Raw genomic sequence first — 24529 nt, 5'->3', positions numbered from 1 at the left:
ACTAAACCAAGAGTCTGGAGAAGCAGAATCCCAATTCCTTCAGGTCCAGTGTGAAGTTTCCACAGTCAGTGAGGATTTGATGATCCATACAATCTCCAGGTTTTGGTTCACCATGTTTTATCAAGTCAAAGAATCACGAGCTTCCCTCAGCAGGACCACAGTGACTGCCTCCAAGCCATGAGAAAGGAGCTTGTGCAAACTTGGACATAATTTTCAGAAGGGCTGATGTTTCTGTATTAAAAAGCATTATTAATGCCAGTGCGTAATATTATTTTTCTGAATTTATGGTTTACAGCTCAAGAAGACAATCTAATAATGAGCAGAATAAGATATTTTTAATAACATATCACACTGAGTGAAATTAATCCAAGTTTCACTTTGAGCTGAATTACTGAAATAAATGAACTGTTCGATATTCCAATTTATTGAAATGCACCTAGGAAATACTTCAAATGGAGTAGACCTCAACTGACTCCATTAATACAGAGGAGCAGACTGTTCCAGACGGTGTAGGAACCCTGGAAATAAAGACACTGAGCTGAGCTTTTTCCTCACTGTTAGTCTTTTATTGAGGGTTGTACCCAAGTTATACAGCTTTGTATGCTGGCTGCAGGAGCCAGAAGGTTACAAACAGTAATCAGTATATGAGTACAGCCAACAGAAGACCTACTAACTACTACTCTACACCTTAATACAGATTCTCATAAGAACACTAAAATCTGGAAAATTAAAAGGAAAAAAAAAAAACAGAACAAACCAAGCAAGAAAGGAAGGAGGATAAAAAGATTAAATGAACCCAAACATATAGAGGAGACATTCATTATTAGAGCACACTGGAGTTGGTTTTCTATACCATGTAATATCAGGCGACTTCGTTTTTTTTTTTCTGTCAATTTATACCCATACAATTAAAGATTGTCCTTCAAAAAGTGCAGATTCCACAGAAGTTAAAATCCTTTGATGAGCCGAGGAAGACATTTGGAAAATGAAAAACAAGGTACTTCCTGTTCGTGGTGTTGGAAAGGATGGCGTCCTCTCAATGATTATAGACACTGTGTACGATTATATTTTCATATATATTATATATAGTTTCAACAGTCTCCCCAAAGCAATGTGCATAATAGGTTTTAAAGGTGATCCAACTACACACTGTGGATTGATAGAATCTATATAAAAAGCCTTGTGGTCATTGTAAAATTTGCAGTTTCACCGGCCAAGCTGGGAAAATAAATGGACTTTTGCAAATCTTAACCTGTCCTCTCCTGCTACAACTGGGCCGACGCCTGCTAGGTAATAAAGGTTTATCAGGGTTTTTTTCTTTTTTTTGTTTTTTACAATATTAGAAGCAGTACAATTCAAAGATGGCACGTGTTTGAGGAACGTTATTGGGAATCCCATCTCAGCTGCTTTTCTACAAAGGGCTAGGGAATTTTTTTAAATTCGATTTTATGTTTTTTTTTAAAATATAATTTAAAGAAAAAACAATAAAACCCAAGGTGGACATGGAAGCCTGGGTTTAACGCTCCACTGCATAGTCTCTCTGAGGAACACCCGCCCTGAAAACCCACCCGCCACCCTAAACCCATCCCACCCATATTTTTGTGCTGGTTAGACTAAAGCTTTTCAGGGTTTCTACATGTGTGGTCATACTAAGTGTAAAACAAAGACAGCAGATTCTCACAGTTTTTATATTGGTTTTTTTCTTCTATATAAAAAATAGCCTTAGCACTTTTGATAGACTGTAGGAGCTGTTGGGTGTGTATTATAATATAATGTAGCATTTAGTCACAGGATAGTTAAGAGAAACACGAGTCACATTATTTGTACTTTAAATATTCAAAAAGTAGTAGAGTATCACCAGCAAACCTCCCTCCTCTCCCACCAATCTCCTTCCTTCTCCCCTCCCCTCTTCTGGCCCTGTCATGAAGCTGCTTGGCAGCTTTGGGGATTGTACATTGCTCATGGTGGTTTTCCTCACATCATCCTTTTGCAAATGTATTTTTTTTTTCTTCAAGCATTTAAACATTGTCCAGCTTTTTAAATACACATATGCACATGTACAGCTAAAAAAAAAAAACAACTATAAGTCAATCCCTTTCCTTCCCTAACTCCCCTCCCTCTTTGATTTGGCATGATAAGATCACTCACACATACATGCGTCTTCACACATACCAACAGTGGATTTAACAAGACAGAAATATAGCACAACTCTGCTGGGAATAAAAATAACATTGTTACTCAAGCATTTTACAGACATTGCTTGTCCCTTCTCTAACAGAGCAGCAATGCTACCTCCTGGGCTGATCAGAGATCAGTTGTCGTCCCACTAACGTTTAAGGTAAGGATACTAAAGTAGGACAAAACCACCCTTAAATCAGCGCTGAAAAAAAAAAAAGGGACATTGCTAAAAATCAGAATGAACAAAGTGATTTTGAACTAGCAGAATGTGAATATGGACAGATCCGGGTTGACTTGCTCCTTTTTCAGACAGTTTTTGGATCCTCTCTCCTGTAACTGAGCTTAGCTTAAAAGGAAAACCTATTTTCAGTCAGGAGCATCTCCTGCCATAATCACCAAACATGGTCAGAACACCCTTCTTGCTCATTAACCCCCCCAATCCAACAACCACGAGGAGCAGCTGCAAATGTTGATCTCTCCCATGCAGAGGAGACTTTGCTGAAGACGCTGAATGGGACAGAGGAGTCAAACCGGACCTTCGCTAAGCCTTTTTTTTAAAAAACCGTTTCAGCTACAATCTTGCAAGGAAAAACTGGGCAGCATCATCTTTAGTCGCAGCTCACGCACACAATAGTTACCCTGTTAATAGATTAACACCTGAAGACACCAAACTAAATCCTCGCCACATGTCTGACCCCCGACTCTGGCATTTCCTCCAATTCGCCCTAGTGCAAAATCCAAGGCTCCTCAGTTTAATCTGTCAACTTAAGTTAACTTAAAAAACAAAAACAGTTCAGATGTTCCATTTGATAACTTCAAGACAAAAAGCAAACACAAATAAGATATATATTTATATTTTATATATATATATATATAGTTTAAGCAAAGATGTGGAATTAGGTAAACTAATATTTTGTATGACTGAATTATTTGGTAGAGAGCGTTCAATACTGACACAAACCACTGTCAAGTCTGGCTAATACTCAAGGTTTATTCACTACATACGCCTCAAAGTTGTTATGTATATATTCATGGTGAAAATAAAAAAATGCACCAAAGCCAATGCTTGTATTACTTCTGAAATAAATTAAAAACCCTATATCGGTGTCGGGGGAGGGGAATAAATGTGTGCACGCCAACACACACGCATAACAGGCTGAACACAGGAAGAGGAAAAAAGAAAAAAAAAAGGACACGAGAAAAGAAAATTAAGGTCCATGGCTTCGCTAATGCTGATCTCTCGCCCAACGTGCTCTGAAGCTTTCGCTTGTCGCGCTCCATTGTGCATCGTAGTAACTCAACAATCACTGGTATATAGGTCAATTTAATATTAACCAAAGTATTTATTTAATCAACATTTACACTCACACTGTTCTCTTTCACACACAAACAAATTCATGACGTCAGAAACTTCAGATGAGTACCCCACCCTTCCCTGACCCAAAGGAGGGGAAGAGAAAAACCAAATAAAAACAGTACAACAATACAATCATATTCTATTTGTAAACAGGTAGAAGCCACTTGACTTGTTGCATCTTCGGACACATTTAGGATCAAGGCAATGAAATGTGGACGACTTTTGCACTGTTAAAATATCTTCAACCAAAATGTGTACGTTTTTCTTTTTTAAACACCATTTGTGGCAATGATTAAAAACAACCAAAAAAAAAAAAAAAAAGAGAACATGTAGTCGTACTTAATGAAACCTTTTAAACATTTTTGAGAGACGGAACAAAAATGAAAAGAAAACCTCTCGGCAGGCCTTGTGAATGCGAGAGGCTACAGTATGCATAGATACAGATCTTGCCTTTTCTCTTGGTTTTTAAAAGTGACGAAACAGAACATTTTACACTCACGATTAAAACAGTCCCCCAAAGTTTTTACAACTATGGAGTGGAGGGGGGAGAGGGGGAGGGCTGGGATAATTTCCAGTCTCTCCTCCGTCCATTCCACTTCCTTTACTGAAAAATGCTCCACCTCCCTCAAAACAAGACAGCATATTGAAAGCAGTGTGTGAACTTCTCCAGCTTTAAAGCAGTTATTTGGCAGAGAAAAAAAAAGACCATTACAAAGTTTGTTTTCAGTGCTAGAAGTTGGATTTTTCTTTCCTACAAGGAGTAGTAGTTTTTTTGTTGTTTTTGTTTTAAATTCAACTACAATAGGCAAGGGGGGAATTGGCTTGATTTCCTGAGAACCATTGCAGGTTATTTAGGAGACAAAAGGAATAGTTTAAATAACCAACGCCATGGCCAAAAAAAAAACACTGATCCGAATTCCCAGAGTTACAACGCAACATCTTCATCCTCAAGAGTTTTTTTTGTTGTTGTTTTTTTTTCTATTTCTTTTTATAATTTTTATATACACTTTTTTGGTTTTGAATTTTTTTTGTAATTTTCATTTTAGTTTATCTTCTCTTTAAAATGAAGAATGAACACACGTTCTGCCTCCTAAGTCTTGTAAACAAGAGGTTGCAGTGTGGCACCTCCAAAAACATTGAAAGCCTATTCTGAAAGTGCTGTTCCCTCCCTGCCCCGCTAGGGGGCAACAGGGAGGGCTTGCTAGATTGGCCCCGCCCACTTTCTTGGAGCGGGAGGGGCTTGCTAGTCCCAGCTGCGGCTACAGTCCTTTGCACTGCAGAGCTCAACTTTCTTTAGTTTTAAAACAAAAATTGGTGCAATACTTTTTAAATGTCACTTTTTCTATCACCAGATAATCATCCTAAGTCAGGTTTTATTCTTTTAACTATCTGTTGATCTTGAACTCCACAACAACGCAGTAAGGTAGGCGTGCCAAGGCAGAGAGGAGCGCACACATACTCATTCACAATGCAATCATATACACACAAAGTACTCGTGCGCGCGCACACACGTACGATAAGGACCTCAATGAGTAAACAGCTACACTGGAAAAACTGGCTGCTCCCTCTATATTGCAGATTATATATACTGAGAAAAAAACCACATTCAGTGCAAAGTTAAAAAAAAGCTCATTCTCCAACATTGTCAGCAAACAAAATGCAAAAAAAAAAAAAAAAAAAAACTAAATGAAATGAAATGAAATTGTTGAAAATAAACGAGTTGGAATTCAAATAAACATGATGAATGAAACAAAATATATATAATAATAATAATAATGAACTTGACTGAAGCTTTTTTCGGTCTGAAAGAGCACTACCTGGAAGCAAATATCCATCCGTTCACATTATAGAATTGGCCTGCATTATTCAAGTATTCCGACTGATATGTTTTTGGGCTAAAACAAAGTGGACATATGTGCAGAAAGAGAAACGTAACTTGTATTCCACAGGGGAGACCCCGTTTTGTTGAATATCTTGTAAGTGAGAAAGAGTCCAACTAGTGCCATTGCATTTCTAACTGTTTACTTTCCATTTTCTTTAGCTGATTATTGATAATTCTCTACTGACCCTTCTTCCAGCCTGTCTGACACACAGGAAGTTCACATGGAGCCTCCGGCCCCCGTCAGGTGATCCACTGGGAGGAAGGAGCTGATTGAAGAGGGGCTGCTGAGCCTCCCTGGCTCACTGCCGCCAGGGTTTCCCCACAGGCTACTGGAATAGTTGGGCCCGCCCCAGAGAGAAGATCTGTGCAGGTCGCCGCTTTTCCACTGGTTCGGTTCAGAAGCGCGGCTGGGAAAGGGGTGAGACTGATCCATTCTGCTTTGAGAAGAACCAATGGCCTGCCAGCCAGAGGAAGGAGTGGCCAATGACTGCCCTTGTGCAAAGAAGCGGCTAATTTCCTCCTCGCTGGCAAACTCAGCCAGTATAGTAGTGTTCCCCAAAACACACCTGTAGAGACACAGAAGATAAGTGCATGTTTGCTCCAACACAACATCATAAATAAAGTAGAGTTGTTAAAAACATTTGAGTATTTCATGTCAGCTGAAATCAAGCTTGGGTGCAAGCCCTCTCATTTATACCAGTTTACAAAAAAGGTCCTCCTACAGCCAATAGCAACGATTTATTTGGAGTAAACAGTTTATAAACCAGCTTGTTATCAATGATCTAACTGCAGTGTGAAACCATTGACTGACTGGTTAACCTCTAGGGGAAATGCTACAAGCTGAGCTAAAAAGGTGAAAAGGAAGGATGCATACAGAAGCGCTAAAACATATGAGGTAAAGAGCTAGTTATTATTTAAGAACATACAGCAGGTATACGGTTTTTTTTTTAAGCATTTTAAAAGATAAAGCTGTGTAGATAAAGGCTGAATTCCAAGAATTTAAATGAAATTGTTAAAAGGAAAAGGTGCAGATTCAGACAATAGAAAACCAATAAGTGTCAGTCTTCCAATTCTACACACTGATGTGTTGAAATATTTAAACATCTTAAACTTTTTCATATTTAGTCATAGCAACCACAAACCTGCACAATACATTTTACCAGGATTTTATTTAGGCTAAAGGACGTAAAATGAAGCCTTTTGCAACCTCTGAAGGGTTTTCTTCCTGTATTTAACTCTAGTTTCTTATTAACTCTGACCAGGTTCCCACAGCATGATGCTGCCGTCACCATGTTTTACCAAGGAGATGGTGTATTTTGGGTATTGTGCACTTTTCTACTCATGACCCATCTCCCCTCTACTTGCCACCCAATGCAATACAGTGTGATTGCAAAGTGAGCATTTGTTAAAAAAAAAAAGAAGAGAGAAAGGTTTTGATAATGTAGATAATCAGGTTTAACAATCATTTCTAAAAAGTCTGTGGCCGAGTGGTTAGCCTTGAATCAGGCCTAAAATAATTTATCCTATTCCGTCTGTGTTGGCGTCTGATTCCCTTACATGTGCAGGCTCTTCTGGGCCTTGGCGGCTTCATCCTTTGAGCTGTAGCAAACCACGGCGTTTCCATGTGGCAGGTTGAGGTGGAATGTGATCAGAGGGCCATGCTGCATGCACAGAGTCCTCAATGTGGAGCCGTCAATCTACGAAACCAAAATAAGCATTTAAGTTAAATTTTGTTCACTTGGAGAATGGTATACCTTTTTATTTGTGCAGCTTTTGTTAGGATTTATACCTGAGGAGTGAGATTTTTCAGAACAAGCCATTGGGTTCTCCCTGAGCTGCTGCTGTCACCCCAACTGGAGCCTGCCAATCAAAGTATGTCATTCAAAATGTCCAAAAAAGTCTAAATAAAGTTTTATTTGGATATGAATAAAACATAATTTACATGGTTACTTAAGATCAAACATCTACAAGGCAAATGTCCTACTGTTCAAAAACAATAATCTTAAAATACTTAAATAATTATGAAGACCAAGTAGTGACAGTATACATATTAGAAGACAAGATCTTTTTTTTTTTCCCCCTGAAGATCAGATTTCTTTATGGTCAAACTCATCTGTGACTGACTAGACACGGTAACTCTGTATTTTGGTGGTGTCTGTTCTGTATCCCAAAAAATAAATCCCAAATACTCCATGTTGTCTCACCAGGTGTGTATCTAGACTCAGTAGAGGTCCAGCCCCCAAGCCTCAGGGCAGAGCCATCCCAGTCAGAGGAGGCAGGGCTGGGCTTCTGGCTAGTGAGGCCAGGTGGTGGTCTGGAGGGGGCTGCTACTGGCAGCGGTTTAGAAGACAGGGGGACCTTCCAAAGCTCATGGGCTAAAGAGGAGTTGGACACAGACCCGCCGCCAGGAGACCACTTTGACTCACTGGGTCTAGCTGCAATGGAAGAGAGTTTAATTTTGTTTAAGAATCAAGAAACGATTGCTGTCTTATCCAAGAAAAGAGTATATTTAAAGAAAAACATCTGTTAGATCCATAAAAGGAAGACATAATGAGTTTGGATCTGAAACACACCTGAAGTGCTTTGTGCTGTACTGGTGAGGGAACCGCTGTGGCTGGAGGCACGAATGGATGACCAGGCACTGTTAGAAGGCATCGTGGTGTTCAGTGATGAGGATGGCCCTGGGAAACAACAGCTACATGTTTTCAGATTGTGTCATCCTATTTACTGAACTTTGCATCATATCTACTATTTGACTAGTTCAATACATTTGTGTGACCTACCGATGTTCCTGTCCCCAAGGAGGTCTGTGTCGCGGACGGTGTTGATGGAAAGGTTGTTGATGACACTACCAGGGGTCACATAAGGGTCAGTCTCAGGGTCGATGTTGGGGTAACCTTTCCAAGGCTCCCCGGGCCGGAACTCTGCAGATAGTTGAACGCAATAATTAGCCGTCATCCTAAATAAACTATTCCAAAGGGTTTCCTAAACTGATGGTGCATTTACCTGGGGGCCAAGTGACAGTATTTCCATGGGGAGGGGGGGAGTTGGCATGGGGTGGCCAGCCATCACCCACTGAGCCCATTGATTGACCAGGAGGACTCAGGGGTGACGGGCCAGGAGACAGGAAATCATAGAAGGGAGAGTCGTCCAGACGGAGTCCAGACGACATAGCACCTGTAGGATAAGCAACACAGGCTTACAGACGCACTCACAAACAAGACAAGGAGATGGTGGTTCTTCAAAATCAGTGCATGTACTATAAATTCTCTCTTTGGGGAGTAAAAATAAATAAATAATCTGAAGGTTTCAGACATTGTCAGTACAATAATGTTTAATATCCATGGCTACAGTAAGAGAATTAAAGGAATTCAATCTGCCCTACTACTGTGTAATTACAAAAAGCACTTAAGGCATCATGTACCAGGTTTGCTGTTCTGCTCCAGGGTGTCAGCAGCCCAAAGTTTCTTCAGTCTGGACTGGGGTGGCTCTTTGTAGCTCACAGCTCCTCCACCAGTACTTCCACCCCCAACACCCATGTCCAGGGTTACATTCTGATTAGAGTTCAAGCCTGGTTGCAAGAGATGGAGGCAGAGGTCAGCAACAGTAACATCACCTTAATAAAACACAGTGGTTTGTAAAAGTATTCACACCTTTTAAACATTCACATTTTTCACGTCAGATATGTTTCAGCTATTCTGCAATCACACATATGTTGAAGCAAGTCCCAACAATGGCTCAAGATCAGTCAAATTGGAAGAAGAGTAATCTGTGACAGATTAATAAATGGATTTAGGTCTGGAACTCACATGGGACTTTGAATGTAGGAAATAAAGTAGAATTTTTGGTCTCATCTGACCAGAGCACCTTTTCTCCACATGCTTGTTGTGTCTCTTTTAAGGTAATTTGCCAATTGGCTTACTTTTAACAATGGCTTTCTTCTTGCCACTCCTACTTAAAGGCCAGAATTGTAGAAGGAATAATAAAAGGCTGTCCTATAGACAGATTCTTCCACCTGAGCTGTGGATCTCTGCAGCTTCTCCAGAATTATCATGGACCACTTCGCTGCTTTTGCGATTAATGCACTCCTTACCTGACCTGTCACAGTTTAGATGGACGTCTAATGTCTTGGTGCGCAAAAACAATGAATAAATAAAAAACCCCAAAATGTGAAAACATTAAGGTTTTTTACTTTATCTGAAATCAGAGAAACAGGGTCGGATAATTTAGAAGAATGACTAGCAGTGGTCAACATGCCAAATGAGAAGTTGCTGAAGGATCCGATAGCGGAAGCATCCTTCTGCAGGTCAGGGGTATTTTGGGACAAGTAGCTATCAGGGTATGTTTTGAGTTGCGAGGCCTGCTTCAACAGGGAGGGATCCAGGTGCTTCGGTGGTTGCATCATTGATGGAGACGAACCAATAGGACGCGTCTGTGGAGAGAAAAAGGAAGGTTAGAGAAATCCAGGAGGAGCAACTTTAAGACATTCTACTTAAATCTGGTGGAACCTGGCTTGATTTTCAGAAATGTCTTGGACTCTAACTCCCACCTGCTCAGTCGGACGACCCACAGGCATGGCTCTCTGGCTTTGAACTTTTTGCTGTTGCTGATGCTGAAGGAGAAGACGCTGCAGACAGATGATGCAGTCAAGATTGTAATTCATCGCAGAACAACAGTCAAACTAATCCTGTAATAACAGTTTGTGCATTTTAACTTGTGCAAGTCTCCACATCTGTACCTGTATCTGGTTGAGCTGGGAGAGTTGGTTGAGGACAGCCACCTGCTGACCAAACAGAGGGTTCAAACCACCATTAGCTCCTGGGTACTTCAACAAAGATGGAGGGACCTGGACCAAAAAAAACAAGACGCAGGTTTAAGTTTAAAAGCCTGTCTGCCAGGGGGCAACAAGATCTCATGGCATGAGATGAGATATAAGCACAGTTAGCCAGCTTGAAGAGAAGTATTAAGTTAAAGTAAAGGGCCACTTTACAGTTTGTGCTTAGTTTGAAATCTGAAGCACGCGAGAGATAAAACCTGAGCTGGATAACGCTACATGAACACAGGTTCTTTACAACACAGATTTATAAAACCTTTATTCCATTTGTGAAAACCAAAACATTACATTTTCAACGCTTTTTGATACTGGGATTAGAATCGGACAAGCAATAAAGCGGATATTTATGGACTGGTCAAAGCTCGCCTTAATTTTTTTATGCTGCAAACAAATTCTTCAAAACACATTTTGTGAAACCTTTATTATATTTGCCAAACAAATGCTTTTGTTTTCCCCCTAATTTGTTAGAACGTCATATTTTTTATGAACCAAATCTTTTCTGTTGTCTCGTCAGCGGGATGTATTAGTTTACCAAGTTTGACATTTGGTGTCAGTTTTTCCTCATTTCAAGCAATAAACTAAAAGAATTAAATAGATTTATACTCATATTTATCATTTTACAAAAACAAGAGGAAAATACAAATTTTTGGCAGGTTAATTTTTAATGATTAGTTATTACTGTAGGGCTCTTTTCTAAATCAGAAAATTTTTTAAAGAAAAATTGCAGCCAAAAGCTCAATAAGCAGTCAGTATGAATGTTTATACTGCTACTGTAGTATTTTGTTGGTTTGTACTACCTGAGAGGGCAAGATGGTTGGAGGCACTTGGTTGCGAAGATTGGGCTGAGGTTGGGACTGGGGGCCTCCTCGGCCCTGTGCTACGCTGCTGCCACCCGACATTGGGTTTACATTCTGAGGGAGAAAAAAAAACACACAATAAAAGAAAAATATAATACTTTACACGATCTACTTAAAACTTTCATTACAAATGATCATTAAGTCACACAATAACATTAACAGTTTGAGGTCTGATCTTTAATGAAGGTCCGGAATTTGTTGAACAATCACCCACAACACCAGCCATGTAATATGCAGACAAAACAGATCTAAAAAATTTAAAAAAAAAGCTTAAACAGAAGAAAACCACCTCATCATCCTTCCACACTCACCTGCGGAGCAGCCCCAGAACTAGAGTGGGAAGGGAATGGTCCAGAGTTGAAACAGGGGATAGGCTGAGCAGAATTGCTAGAGGAAAGGCTCATGCTTTGATTGGAGGAGAACTCATCAGAAGCAGGGCTATCATAAGCAGAAAGCTGCAGAAACAAAGGCCGGGTGCGCGCAGCAAATGGACGCAAGCACAGAGGGACAGGAAGTACATCAGCAGCCAAATGAGCACAGAGAGGAAATGAGAAAAGAAACAAAGTAATTAATTTTGCATAAAGAGAAGGAGGTTGATAGAGAAAACTTTTGGAAACAAGGGTGCAAGACAAAGCAAAGCAAAAATAGATTTAGAAGAAAAAGTAGAACACAAGCAGCGTGGAAAACAAAACGTTTGCACACAGTAGCAAATAGACCTGAAAAGTTAAGCTAGACAAAAAGGAATGAATCTAGCAGCAATCGTGTCGATGCCAACGCCTTACAGGAGGCGGTATATCAAGTCAAATCTGATTATTTTCAAATACTTGCAACAATTACAAGTAATGCTGGGTAGCAACTGAGTCCACACATTTCAAACTAACAACATTTACAGAACAAGTTAAAAAATACAGCAGATCAACTGAAGACATGCAGTGTGTCAGAACAACCACTGAGGGGCACTGCAACTCAAAGAAGACAAAAGTTAACCAGACATACCTCACACTAAAGGCTTGGTAACTAAACAAGCTGCGTACCTTGTCAAAGTAAGGACGCTCAACGACATGGTGTCGAGAAATCGGGTTCTTCCCCATGACTCCATTGTAGTCTCCCATACTGCTCATGTCCATCCGTTTGTCCGTCCCCATGCCGGCTCCTGGCTTCATAGAATCATCAGGAGAGTCTCTCTGTCAGTTTAGAGGCAAAAAGATTTAGCAGTGAGTAAAAGTGTTTCAGACTCTGTTCATAGTTCAATCAAAATATCACAAAACTGTTTTTTTCCTTCACTGATTACATTCAGAAAGATTGTATGCCTCTCGACTCTGAGATTCAAACCTCGTTTTCCAAATGAAAAATGAAAATGTACTTTCATCTGAAAAGAGGACTTCAGGCCACTGAGCAACGGTTCAGTCCCTTATCTCCTTGGCAAAGGTAAGACACTTTTGACATAATCTCGGGTGTTAGGACAATAAATGCGATGGTTGTTGTAAATGTGTGTGGCAGCTCTAACAGCAGTCTACGAGTTGTGTGCCACAATTTTTTTAATGGGCTTTGCTTCACATTTCCATCAAAGTTGTGTTTATTTCTTCCAAACTTTTTTCTACCACAACTTTTCTTTTCACCAAACTTTCCATTTATAGGCTAGGAAACAGCTTTCTGAACCAGCTTCTTTGTCAGTGACATTTTGTGGCATACTCTGCTGACGGATGACTGTCTGGAGTGATTGTGTACAGCATCTCTGGGTTAAGGTTTAACTGGGGCAATATTCTAATTTTACAACAACAAAAAAAACCAAACAAAACACACTTCTGGGTTTTCATTAACTATCAGTCCTAATCGTCCATATATGCAAGTTTCTCTGTAACGAATTACCAAAATAAATAAACTTTTCAAATTTCCTGAAATGCACCTGTATATTAAACCCATTTTGACTCATCTCCTCAGTGTCCAAGTTGTACTAATACTGTGTGATTATTTAACATGGATTAAGATTATTTTACACTAGCTATGAGATCAAGTCAAGAATTTTCAGGCATTCAAAAAGAAACTAACACTGAACTCTGAACAGAATGGGAAGAGGCTTACAGAGAAGGACATGCTGTTGAACTGGTTGATGAAAGGTTTCATCCAAGGATTGTCTTGTTTGTTGACTGGTTTGTTCATCTAAAACAGATTAATACATGTCCCATGTCAAATTGTCAACAAAACGGTAATAAAAAAAAAAAAAAACACAGATTAATAAATTATGTGACCATTCTGAGAATAAAGCATCAAAAGATGAAAGTATTTTGGCCATTTTTAATAAACTTGTGTGTTTAATTCTACAGACCTTGTTGGGACCTTTTTGCTTGTAGTTCCAAGTGTTCTGGTCATGAGATCTGTTGTCTTGTTGGTTGTTGCTCCACATCCCAATCTCTACCTCCTCTTCCTGATCCCACCTGTTGCCCTTGGACACGTCCTCTCTACCCCACGTCTCCATGGGCTTAGGACCTGGAGATAAAAGGGAAAGACGAATAGATGTAGTAACCAGAAACAAACACTTAATGCACAGTATGGTACATGTATACTGCAAAAACCTGTCACAAGTGTAAGAAAACTTACCAGACTTATGCTGGCTGCCCCATCCTGACCCAGACTCTCTGACGTCCTTGCTTGGTCCATCCCAGCCAGTGCAGGTGTCCACGGGCTTCCCCCAGGCAGATGTCCCATTGTCCACTGTCACAGGTGGACCAGCTGAAGGCTCCCCCCAGGAGGAAGAATCCTTTTGCTTGGAATAGGACTCACCCCAACCTGCCAAAGAGGAGGAGGATCTCATATGAACCACTGCATTATTTCTGAGTCCTCTAGAGTAGCTCAGACATTGTTGGTATTTAGAAGGATCTATCTTTGGCTAAACACGGGTAACCTTTGCAATCAGTAAAACCTCTGTGGTCAAGGCAGCATTTTTATTCTGTTTGGACCAATAAATGAAACTAAGGCAGGGTTTTGCTGATCATTTAAATATCTAGCTTTTACATGTATGGGTTCAAAAGGTTCTTGTTACAGCTGACCACACAGGCCAGCAACGTCCTCCTTTCACTGCAGAGGTTCAGGAGGATGCCAGGGATACCTTTGTACAAAAATAGGACTGACCACGGGATAGCCAGAGGTTCCAAAGATCCCCTGCTAAACGTGCATGCAGTTGTAGACTTGTATAAACCTACAAGTATAAAGGCGTATTTTAATATCGCTCCAGACAATTAACATGCTGTGTGAGCAAGGTTTTATCTGCCTATATGCACCACGGCTGCAAGATATAAGAAAACATATGCAATAATGTTAGTAAATGTCAAGATAACGCTATTTAGCTAATGAAATAACTTGTTTGTAGTTTCTTAAGGACTTAACTACATTACCTCTATTTTACCTAACAAAATATTTTGAGTGTGCATTAAACTAGTGTCACCCACATTACATTATAAGCATAGAGAGCCTGAAGGCATGGAATTAACACTGGTAGCAAACATTTTTTTGTTGTCCAAGCAGTTCCTTATGATATGCATATTGCCTACAGTGATATTGTAAGGTACGATATATTGTTCAGCCTGAATATGCACGCCTCGTAGCAGATAAATCACGATTACAAAGTGAGAATCAACCATTTAGATTGTTAAACAATAAAATAAATACAAACAAACATCAGAAAAGCTTGCTTCATTCTTTTGTAAAGAGCCATGCTAATGTATTCTACTCATCTTATAGCTTGTCAGTAACTTTTAACAGCTTCCCTTATCCATGCTGGGGAAAAATAATCCCCACAGCATCATGCTGCCACCACCACCGGGTTTCACTTTTTACAATTTTATTTGTAAGAAATGTTGGTGACCATTTATTTTTTATTTATTTATTTTTTACCACTTCACAATTATGCAATACTTTGTGTTGGTCTTTTCCACATAATAAAAAAATATCATTGATGTTTAGGGATGCTTGCAAAACAATGAGGCTGTAGTAGCTGGTTCACTGAATAATCTCAACAGCCCCATTCCTGCATTTCTCTTTCTCAGGCCCTTTCTACAGAATAGCTTCCTTACGTTGAAAACATTCCCATTACTAAACACAGAAGTCCTCCTCCTCTGCCATTCATCTTCTCTCTTGCTCGTTTCTACTTCAACTCAACAAAGTGTATGTGCAGAATTGGTGGGTGAACCAAAAAAGAAAGAGGTGAATGAGAGAAGAAAATTGACGCTCTTAGCATTCCAAAGGGATGACCCAACTAGGATCAGAAAAAGCTCAGCACAGGCGACACAGTAGTAGGACTGAGAAATAGTTTCTATTGGTTTAGTTCTAACCCATGCATCTCTGAAAACCATGCATGTTGTTGTATGTATTTGTGAATATCTGCACATCTACAAATAATGTCTTTTAAAACAGAGATTTGGTGCAGAACTTTGTTTGTTCTTAACCCTTCGGAATGGGGTTATGGAATGTAAGGCTGTCTATCACATTTGAGGGTTTGCCTCTTGATTATTGAAACGGAAATTTAAAAACTTTATATGTGCGTGTTCACATATTCCAACCTACCTGAACCAGAGGTTTTGTCTTGGTTGTGATGCTGCACAGGCGGCATGGAGTTGTGTGCAGGGTGGGGTTTATTCTGAGAGGGTGGGCCCATGGCTTCCTGGTCTGACTGTGTCGTCCTGTTCCACATATTGACAGAGCCTCCGCTGTATTTACCTGTGAAAAGTAGTACATTTTGTTTTAGGCACAAATATGCAGGCACATTTTGGACATTTTTTTTTTCTCAAAAGATCATACTCAGATGCACATTTCTTTTTAATAACAGTACACTATTGGTTTTCTTGTGCTTTAAATTTACTCTTTCCTGTACAATCTCCTATTCCTTATTTTCTGTTATCACATTTTACCTTGTTTGAATCTGCTTGCTTCCATTTTTTTGGCACTTTGCTTCTGAAACACCTGAATTTCTCCACTCGACAATAAAGGGAATTTCTATTTCTATTCTACAATATTTTTAGTGATCAGTTTATAGCTTTTAGATTCCTTCTAATGTAACCCTATAATTGTTTTTCTTGGGTAAGCATAGGTCTTGTTAAAGAAAGTTCAATATGCCTTTACCAGGATCTCCCCAAGCTGCAGTTCCATCATCGATTTCCATCCTCCGACGGATGGACTCAGGAGAAGGCTCCTCCCACCCAGTTGCAACTTCCTCCTTCAGTCCTACTGGAGGCATTGGGCCTCCAAGCCAGCCTGAAATATCAACAATTTACTTGCATTAGTTTGCTTATTGCTCTAATAATGATATAACTCTATATAATAATATTGCTCTAAGACTTTGATCAATTCTAACAACAATATAACCTGTTATTCCTACCTGTGGATTTGCTGGAACCTGGATTTCCCCTGGATATGTTGGATTCAGGACCTTTAACCCATTCATTAGAAGGTTTAGTGTTGGATTCCCCCCAATTCTGAGCTCCATGGTTGTTCTTCCCCGGCTCACCCCAGCCTTGACTGCTACTTTGAGGGTTGGGTTTGTGTACAGAGTCTCCCCAGTTGGAGCCAGGGTTTGGAGTGCTCTGGTCAGGAGTATTTGATCCTCCACTGCCTACCCAGGTGTTGCTGCTGCTGGTGTTGGTGGTTCGGCTCGGCTCACTCCAACATCCAGAGCCGGACCGGTCGCTGTCCCAGCCCACTGAGCCGGCACCTTTCTGAGGTTCCCCACAGTGGTTGCTGACTCCTGTTCTGGTACAGTCACTGCTGCCCCATCCTTCACTACCGTTTCCACTATTTGTCCCCCAGCCATGCTGCATTTTGGGTGTATTAGTCCATGTCATTGACCTAAGGAAGAAATTGGTTGATGAATTGCAAATCCACAGAACAATATATAAAATCTAAGCATTCACAGGAAAATAGAAGGCAAAAGATGGTTACTGGTATGAGGTCTAAATGGTTTTGGTTTAAAACAATAGTTTTGAAAACAACGTTCCTATTGATTAACAAGCTTTTAACCAGAGATCCTGGTTAAAAAGGGACAAAGTTTCTTATGGAGCAAAAAGTGATGAAGCACTGCCTCTCCCTCACCTTATACTGCACAATGATGGTCAGCTGGCTACAAGAAGGCTCCTATGACATTTATCCCTCTTGTTAAGATAACATTGTTGTGAAACTGCAGTTGGCCAGCTACAAGCAGGATGCCTGCCCCATTGGCTACCAGAGTATATAGCCTTACTAATTAACCAGCTAATATTAGCTTGTTATACTTGTGCATATCCATAAGTAAAATAAACAGTAAGGCAAAAAATTATGAGCAATAAGCAACTGAAAACTAAACAACTGTAATAATCAACATATTTTAGCAACAGTAAGAATAAACGTTGCTAAACTGCTTTATTTAAAAGGAAATTAAGGCTACGTTCACAGTGCAGGTCTTAATGCTCAATTCCGATTTTTTGGTGAAATCCGATTTTTTTGCGTGGTCGTGATCTCCTGTGTGAACGCATTCATACAACTCATGTGTCCCGCATGCACAGTAGACGATGCAATGACGTCACATGAACGTGCTTAGTGTTTGCGGAAGTAAATAAATGTTGGACTGTATCTTGCGAGTTTTAAGTTGTTTTCCAACCGGAGCCAGCACATTAACAACCATGTCCGCCATGGTTGTTGTTTTTCTTCCCGTTTCCGCATAGCAGGACCCAGAGTAGTGACGTTTGTCGAGTATCAATGGCGTACAGGTCGGATGAATGCGACCTGGCCGTACAGACACAGGTTTGAAAAGATCAGATACGTATCGGATTTAGGACCACATATCCAAGTGGCCTGGGTCACATTTGAAAAACTGGATCTGTGTCGTTCAGACTGTCATGAAAAGTTTGGATACAGGTCGCATACAGGCAAAAAAATCAGATTTGGGTCACTTCAAGCTGCAGTGTGAACTAATTAACCTAACCTAAATTGTGTTAAACAGTTTTAGTATTTGTTATACTGTGTATTAAATATTTTTAATCAAGCTTATCCTATTGTGATATTCTCATATTATCCCATGCTTAACACCACTGTTTTAAGGTATGATGTAACTGGTTAAACTCAAAAACAGAAGCAACAATTAACACTGATGCTAACATAAGGTTTAAGCAACCTTATTGTGAACAATATTAAACATTTTCTCCACTTTTTTTTTTTTACACAGGTATAACAAGCTGATAACAGCTGGTTAATATGTCTGGCTTATCTGGTCCAAAGCCAGCCTGCAGTCAACTGCTTATCAGATATTCTGCTCATAAGATTGCGAACGATGACTGCCACTCATTTTGTTCCTTTCAGCCAGCTCATCAGCAGTGCATAGCAACAGGTGGCCTAGTTGCAAGTGCTGCAAAGCTTTATGGTTTGTACATTCACTGAAAATATAGGTTATTTTAGTATTTTCTCTGGCCCGTGATAAATCAGCCGTTAAACCTTAAGAAGAAGAATTCAAGGAACCCTGAAACCAACTTGGTCAGCTCTGACTGTGGTAGTCGGCCCATGTCTGGATATGGCTGAAAACTGTGGCATTAATTACCTGTCATCTTTAACGTTGTTGTTCCAGGTGTTACTGCTGTTACCACCCTTGTAACTGGATCCATCATCCCAGCCACTTCCTCCTTTACTGTCCCAACCGGATGTTTGTTTCTGATCTCCCCAGCCAGAACCTCCACTATCAGGGCCTGAGCTGCTTGGCCCAACTCCCCAACCTGCAGGTACATCCAAGATACAGTGATTAACTTTCAGGCTTTTTGGTTTTATAGCGGAAACAGTTTTACGTCAGGTGTTCCAGATTAAAGACCAGCTTTTTAAAGTTCCTACCTCCAGAGGTCTGGGAGGGAGCTGCCGTTGTTACTGCGCCCCAGTTGGAACCTCTGCTGCTTTGCTTTCTGTCATCCCCTTTAGGACCCTGATTATTTATAGGAGAATTGACATCCCAAGCGGTGTTCTGCCGTATGGGCGTTTGTCCCCATCCAGTGTTGGAAAGAACCCTTGGGTCTACATCGGCCTGAGTTGAGGCTGATATTATTGACGTGGTATGGTTAACTTTCCTGCGGTTTCCTCCTCTAGGCTGGTTGATGTCTCTGTCTGAACTGGATCGACCACCAGAGCTTTCGCAACTTCCTTCACTTCTTCCGGAGCGGCCCCGGCCTCCAGTGACGCCTCCTAGGCCATGACTTCCACCGCCTGCTCCTCCCATCCCCATGGCATCGTCCTCAAGGCTTTTCCACCCATTGTTGGGAGAACTTCTTTTCTGAATTCCTGCATCTGTACTGTTGTTACCAGTAGTTGCTGATCCCCACTCTCCATTTGACATCTTGCTGTTAGAGGTGGAAGAAGACGATGACGAGGAAGAAGAGGATGCGCTGCTCCCCCAGGGGTGAGGAATCCCTGCTGGAGGGCCCATAGTAGTTTGATTTCCATTTCCTGGCGCTTGGCCTATAGGGCCTGGGATTTGATTAGAGCCAACACTCCAGGACAAATTACTTTGAGGCTGGTTTGGGGTATTGGTGGGCCCTTGGTCCCACCGTTGGGCCCCAGTGTTATTGTGGTTATTATTACTCTTAAAAGCAGCACTAGAGGAGATCTGGGGGTTCACAGTGTCTACATTAAGGGGGGCTTTGTCTACAGGATAGGTAGCTGCACCCCAAGGCGTACCAAAAGCCCCAGTACCCAGTAGTGATTCTTCTTGAGGGTTCTGGGGAGCTAATGAGGGGTTTCCATTGGCCTGTGGCACTCCATTTCCTCCTCCAATGGAGCCCCAGGAGCGATCCTCGCTGAGTAGGGGTGAGGCGGTAGAGTCTGGTGGAATAGAGGTCATTGTGGTGTTAGTAGTAGTAGTATTCATCATGATAGTGTTATTTGGTCCATTGGGTTCAGTGTTAAGGTTGGTAGGCTGCAGACTACCATTTCCACTGTTGCTGCCTCCTAACACCTTGCTGCTCGATGTACCATTGTTCACCTCAGTGTCTTCCATCATACTGCTGCTGTCTGGAGCTGCCATGCCACCCCAGCCCATTAAGGGCCCCTGTTGAGGAACCACACCCAATTTGGAAGTCATCCCCTGAGCCTGCGAAGGCCTTTGGCCTTGGCACAACAGGTTTAGGGTTGGATTCTCTGGCCAGGCACCATGGTTGGCATTTGGGTTTAAAATGTTTGGGTTTGACCCTTCATTTATATAAGAGTTGCTTCCACCAATGGTGTTCATGTTGTTGCCTGACTGGGAGCCCCATACACCACTGCTGCCAACTAGCTTGTTGTTGTGGTTACTCATATTATTGCTGCCAATACTGCTGGACCCAGCCATGGAGTAGTGTGAAGACCTGGTGATATTTTCATTATTTGCATTGCTTAAGGTTCCTATGCCTCCAAGCTGACAAATGTTGCCATCTGCATTCACACCAACCATCCTGGTGGATGTCAGAAAGGAGGGGGAAGAAGCTGTAGAGGACACGGAGGAAGAAGTGTTGGCTGACATCATCATCACTGTAGCTGCAGCAAGGCCAAGGTTCTTCTCTGAACCAACTGAAGAGCTAGAATCTGCATCCATGCATTCTGATGCCAATTCTGGATCTGACCCTGAACCACAGCCAGAGGAAGATGAGGAGCAAGAAAATGAAGAGGAGGAGGGAGGCCAGACAGAGGAGCTGGGTGAACAAGTGTTATTGGATTTGTCAGAACGTCCGTCAACTAGGACTTTGCCCCAGTTGCTGTTACTGTCGCTGCTGCACGGGGAGCTAGTGGACCAGGGGGAGGGCTCATACTGCGAATCCAAGCCAGGATGCTCCAAACCTGAGAAGAACAGAAAGAATGCTACATTTATTAAAAAAGGAAATAATACCTAATGTTAAGAAGTGGCATTGAAATATGTACTAAGCTAATCTATTCAAGACAGTAGGGGCTCCTAATCATTAAACCAATAAAGCACTCTGCTTTATTGTCTTCCATAGATGCCTCTGGGTCAAAAACAGACATTAAAATTCCAATAAGGACATGCAATGCATACCTACTAAGTGTTACAATGTACTAGTACTATATACACATTTCTATAGCAAGGGGAAAAAAACTAAACAAATACAGGTCCTTCTCAAAAAATTAGCATATTGTGATAAAGTTCATTATTTTCTATAATGTAATGATGAAAATTTAACATTCATATATTTTAGATTCATTGCACACTAACTGAAATATTTCAGGTCTTTTATTGTCTTAATACGGATGATTTTGGCATACAGCTCATGAAAACCCAAAATTCCTATCTCACAAAATTAGCATATTTCATCCGACCAATAAAAGAAAAGTGTTTTTAATACAAAAAACGTCAACCTTCAAATAATCATGTACAGTTATGCACTCAATACTTGGTCGGGAATCCTTTGGCAGAAATGACTGCTTCAATGCGGCGTGGCATGGAGGCAATCAGCCTGTGGCACTGCTGAGGTCTTAGGGAGGCCCAGGATGCTTCGATAGCGGCCTTTAGCTCATCCAGAGTGTTGGGTCTTGAGTCTCTCAACGTTCTCTTCACAATATCCCACAGATTCTCTATGGGGTTCAGGTCAGGAGAGTTGGCAGGCCAATTGAGCACAGTGATACCATGGTCAGTAAACCATTTACCAGTGGTTTTGGCACTGTGAGCAGGTGCCAGGTCGTGCTGAAAAATGAAATCTTCATCTCCATAAAGCTTTTCAGCAGATGGAAGCAAGAAGTGCTCCAAAATCTCCTGATAGCTAGCTGCATTGACCCTGCCCTTGATAAAACACAGTGGACCAACACCAGCAGCTGACACGGTACCCCAGACCATCACTGACTGCGGGTACTTGACACTGGACTTCTGGCATTTCCTTCTCCCCAGTCTTCCTCCAGACTCTGGCACTTTGATTTCCGAATGACATGCAAAATTTGCTTTCATCCGGAAAAAAGTACTTTGGACCACTGAGCAACAGTCCAGTGCTGCTTCTCTGTAGCCTAGGTCTGGGGAATGCGGCACCTGTAGCCCATTTCCTGCACACGCCTGTGCACGGTGGCTCTGGATGTTTCTACTCCAGACTCAGTCCAGAGCTGTATGCCAAAATCATCCGTATTAAGACAATGAAAGACCTGAAATATTTCAGTTAGTGTGCAATGAATCTAAAATATATGAATGTTAAATTTTCTTCATGACATTATGGAAAATAATGAACTTTATCACAATATGCTAATTTTTTGAGAAGGACCTGTATGTAGCCTCTTTCATTAAAGCATTGGGCCATTTTGCTGCAAAGACGAGTCCCGGTCCAAACTGTCTCTGGCCATTCATAAACTGCCACTTGAGACAGCAAAAGTAACACTTAAGACACTCTAGTCAAATTGTGCAGTTAGAGCTATATTTCCTCCAGACTCATCTTCTGCCACCACTTGTTGGATAGAGGTTGATTTTTGACACATCTGTTAAAAATAAGAATAGAGTGAAGTCTGTCTGTAACGATAGCACAGAAGTCAACACCATTCATCTTGATGCCAGAACTGGTTTGCAAAGGATCTACACTAAAATCTACTTAAACCTTCCATAGGACCATTCCAGGGTGGTCACCAAATCTCTTAAAAGCACAGAGGACTAACAGCATATGATTTCATTCTCCTTTGCTACCTCGCTACTTTCAGAAAACCCACAAAGACAGCTACATTTCCAACTAATTTCTAGCTCAGTTCTTCAAATGTGTCCAGAGATTCTGTTTAAAACAACACTATTAGGGTAGCTTAGTAAAAGATGTGCATCAAGCAATTGCTCCCCAGGCTTCAGTTAGTAACAGTTGGTATATATTAATGTGATACAGAGCTGTTTAACTATGCTACAAACTCAACGATCTTTTCCTGACAACTGATGCTAAATCAAAATCTTCAAGCCAAAACAAGATCAACCAGATCGTCCATTATGGCACACAGCACAAAAGAAACAGACCTCCAATAATACTACAAACATCAGCTGGGTGGATGGTTTTAATTTAACTCCTCATTCACAATCTTATGTTTTGTTATTCTCTCCAAGCTTTAATATGCCAACTGTCCAGAACGTTATTTGCTGCCAAAACTAGGCCTGGACACAGCTGCCACCATTTTGTCTCCACAGCAGGACTCAAAAGCATGCCAAAACGATTCAGTGAGGCAGGCAGGCAGGCGACTGGCTGCTGCTGAAGAGGAGTTGGAGGGCATAGGAAGGATGGCAACTGAGTGGGGAAAGAGAAGGCAGAAGTTGGCAAGGCAGGGGAGGTGAAGGCATCTAAGACTAAGTTCACACTGCAGCTTGAAGTGACCCAAATCTGATTTTTTTGCCTGTATGCGACCTGTATCCAAACTTTTCATGACAGTCTGAACGACACAGATCCAGTTTTTCAAATGTGACCCAGGCCACTTGGATATGTGGTCCTAAATCCGATACGTATCTGATCTTTTCAAACCTGTGTCTGTACGGCCGGGTCGCATTCATCAGACCTGTACGCCATTGATACTCGACAAACGTCACTACTCTGGGTCCTGCTATGCGGAAACGGGAAGAAAAACAACAACCATGGCGGACATGGTTGTTAATGTGCTGGCTCCGGTTGGAAAACAACTTAAAACTCGCAAGATACAGTCCAACATTTATTTACTTCCGCAAACACTAAGCACGTTTCATGTGACGTCATTGCATCGTCTACTGCGCATGCGGGACACATGAGTTGTATGAATGCGTTCACACAGGAGATCACTACAAGTCACAAATATTTGGAAATGTGAACAACCACGCAAAAAAATCGGATTTCACCAAAAAAATCAGAATTGAGCATTAAGACCTGCACTGTGAACGTAGCCTTAGATCATCAGTATTCAGATCTGGCATAGTTTTTAAATTAGATTTCACAGACTATATCCAATTATGCCTTTCTAACCATTAAAACACACCCATTGTGTCTCTGAGGTGACTCCCTAAATCTTCAGGAGGTATATTTACTGTAGTAATTCTGTCAAATTACATCAGTATTTCATTCTCATAGTGGGAAACAAATGTTTGTTACTAAAAGCGAAGTTTAATGAACCCTGATAATTTGACACTAGTGTAATAAAAGCAGTCAAGAGGATTTTTAATGCAACAACTAAGCTGTTTTTAAATCATAATGCAAATGAGAGGGGTAGTCCGTTTTAATAATTACCATCATGAAAACTCAGTTAGAAATGTCATTTTAGAATGAAATGACTTATAAAACCATATTTGGTGATAGCGCTTTTAAAGACTTCAGCTTTGGGGATTGTTCATTTAATGCAGATGCTTCAAGGACAACCAGGAGTCAATTAAATCAAACAGAGGTAGTTTTAACCATGAAAGAGAACAAAGTTAAAATTTGTTTTTTTTTTTTAACTTTATAACAGAGCAAGGAAAGCTTTAA

The 24529-nt window shown here is 41.0% G+C and overlaps 1 protein-coding gene across 4 annotated transcripts in view; it reads right to left on the bottom strand.

Annotated features, from left to right (window-relative positions):
- Positions 1-762: 762 nt before the first annotated feature.
- The window catches only part of LOC124864119 (trinucleotide repeat-containing gene 6A protein-like), a 47760-nt gene continuing 23993 nt past the window's right edge, over positions 763-24529 (bottom strand). For 3 of the 4 annotated variants that reach the window (XM_047358754.1, XM_047358753.1, XM_047358756.1), the window contains 22 exons: positions 18951-20921; positions 18667-18838; positions 16480-16946; positions 16224-16355; positions 15669-15821; positions 13707-13895; positions 13435-13595; positions 13191-13268; positions 12143-12292; positions 11420-11563; positions 11049-11162; positions 10156-10263; positions 9967-10044; positions 9675-9849; positions 8842-8988; positions 8424-8594; positions 8201-8341; positions 7991-8098; positions 7622-7852; positions 7207-7277; positions 6975-7114; positions 763-5983 (listed from right to left, as the gene is read on the bottom strand). In XM_047358754.1, the coding sequence (XP_047214710.1) occupies positions 5635-5983; positions 6975-7114; positions 7207-7277; positions 7622-7852; positions 7991-8098; positions 8201-8341; positions 8424-8594; positions 8842-8988; positions 9675-9849; positions 9967-10044; positions 10156-10263; positions 11049-11162; positions 11420-11563; positions 12143-12292; positions 13191-13268; positions 13435-13595; positions 13707-13895; positions 15669-15821; positions 16224-16355; positions 16480-16946; positions 18667-18838; positions 18951-20921 (5450 nt within the window). In that variant the 3' untranslated portion in view covers positions 763-5634. The remainder of the gene's footprint in view (positions 5984-6974; positions 7115-7206; positions 7278-7621; positions 7853-7990; positions 8099-8200; positions 8342-8423; positions 8595-8841; positions 8989-9674; positions 9850-9966; positions 10045-10155; positions 10264-11048; positions 11163-11419; positions 11564-12142; positions 12293-13190; positions 13269-13434; positions 13596-13706; positions 13896-15668; positions 15822-16223; positions 16356-16479; positions 16947-18666; positions 18839-18950; positions 20922-24529) is intronic. The other variant, XM_047358755.1, reaches the window with a different exon arrangement.

Source organism: Girardinichthys multiradiatus, chromosome Y (genome assembly GCF_021462225.1).
Source record: "Girardinichthys multiradiatus isolate DD_20200921_A chromosome Y, DD_fGirMul_XY1, whole genome shotgun sequence".
NCBI lineage: Eukaryota > Metazoa > Chordata > Actinopteri > Cyprinodontiformes > Goodeidae > Girardinichthys > Girardinichthys multiradiatus.
Note: the sequence above shows the minus strand (reverse complement) of the source record. Positions and strands in the feature narration are given on the sequence as shown.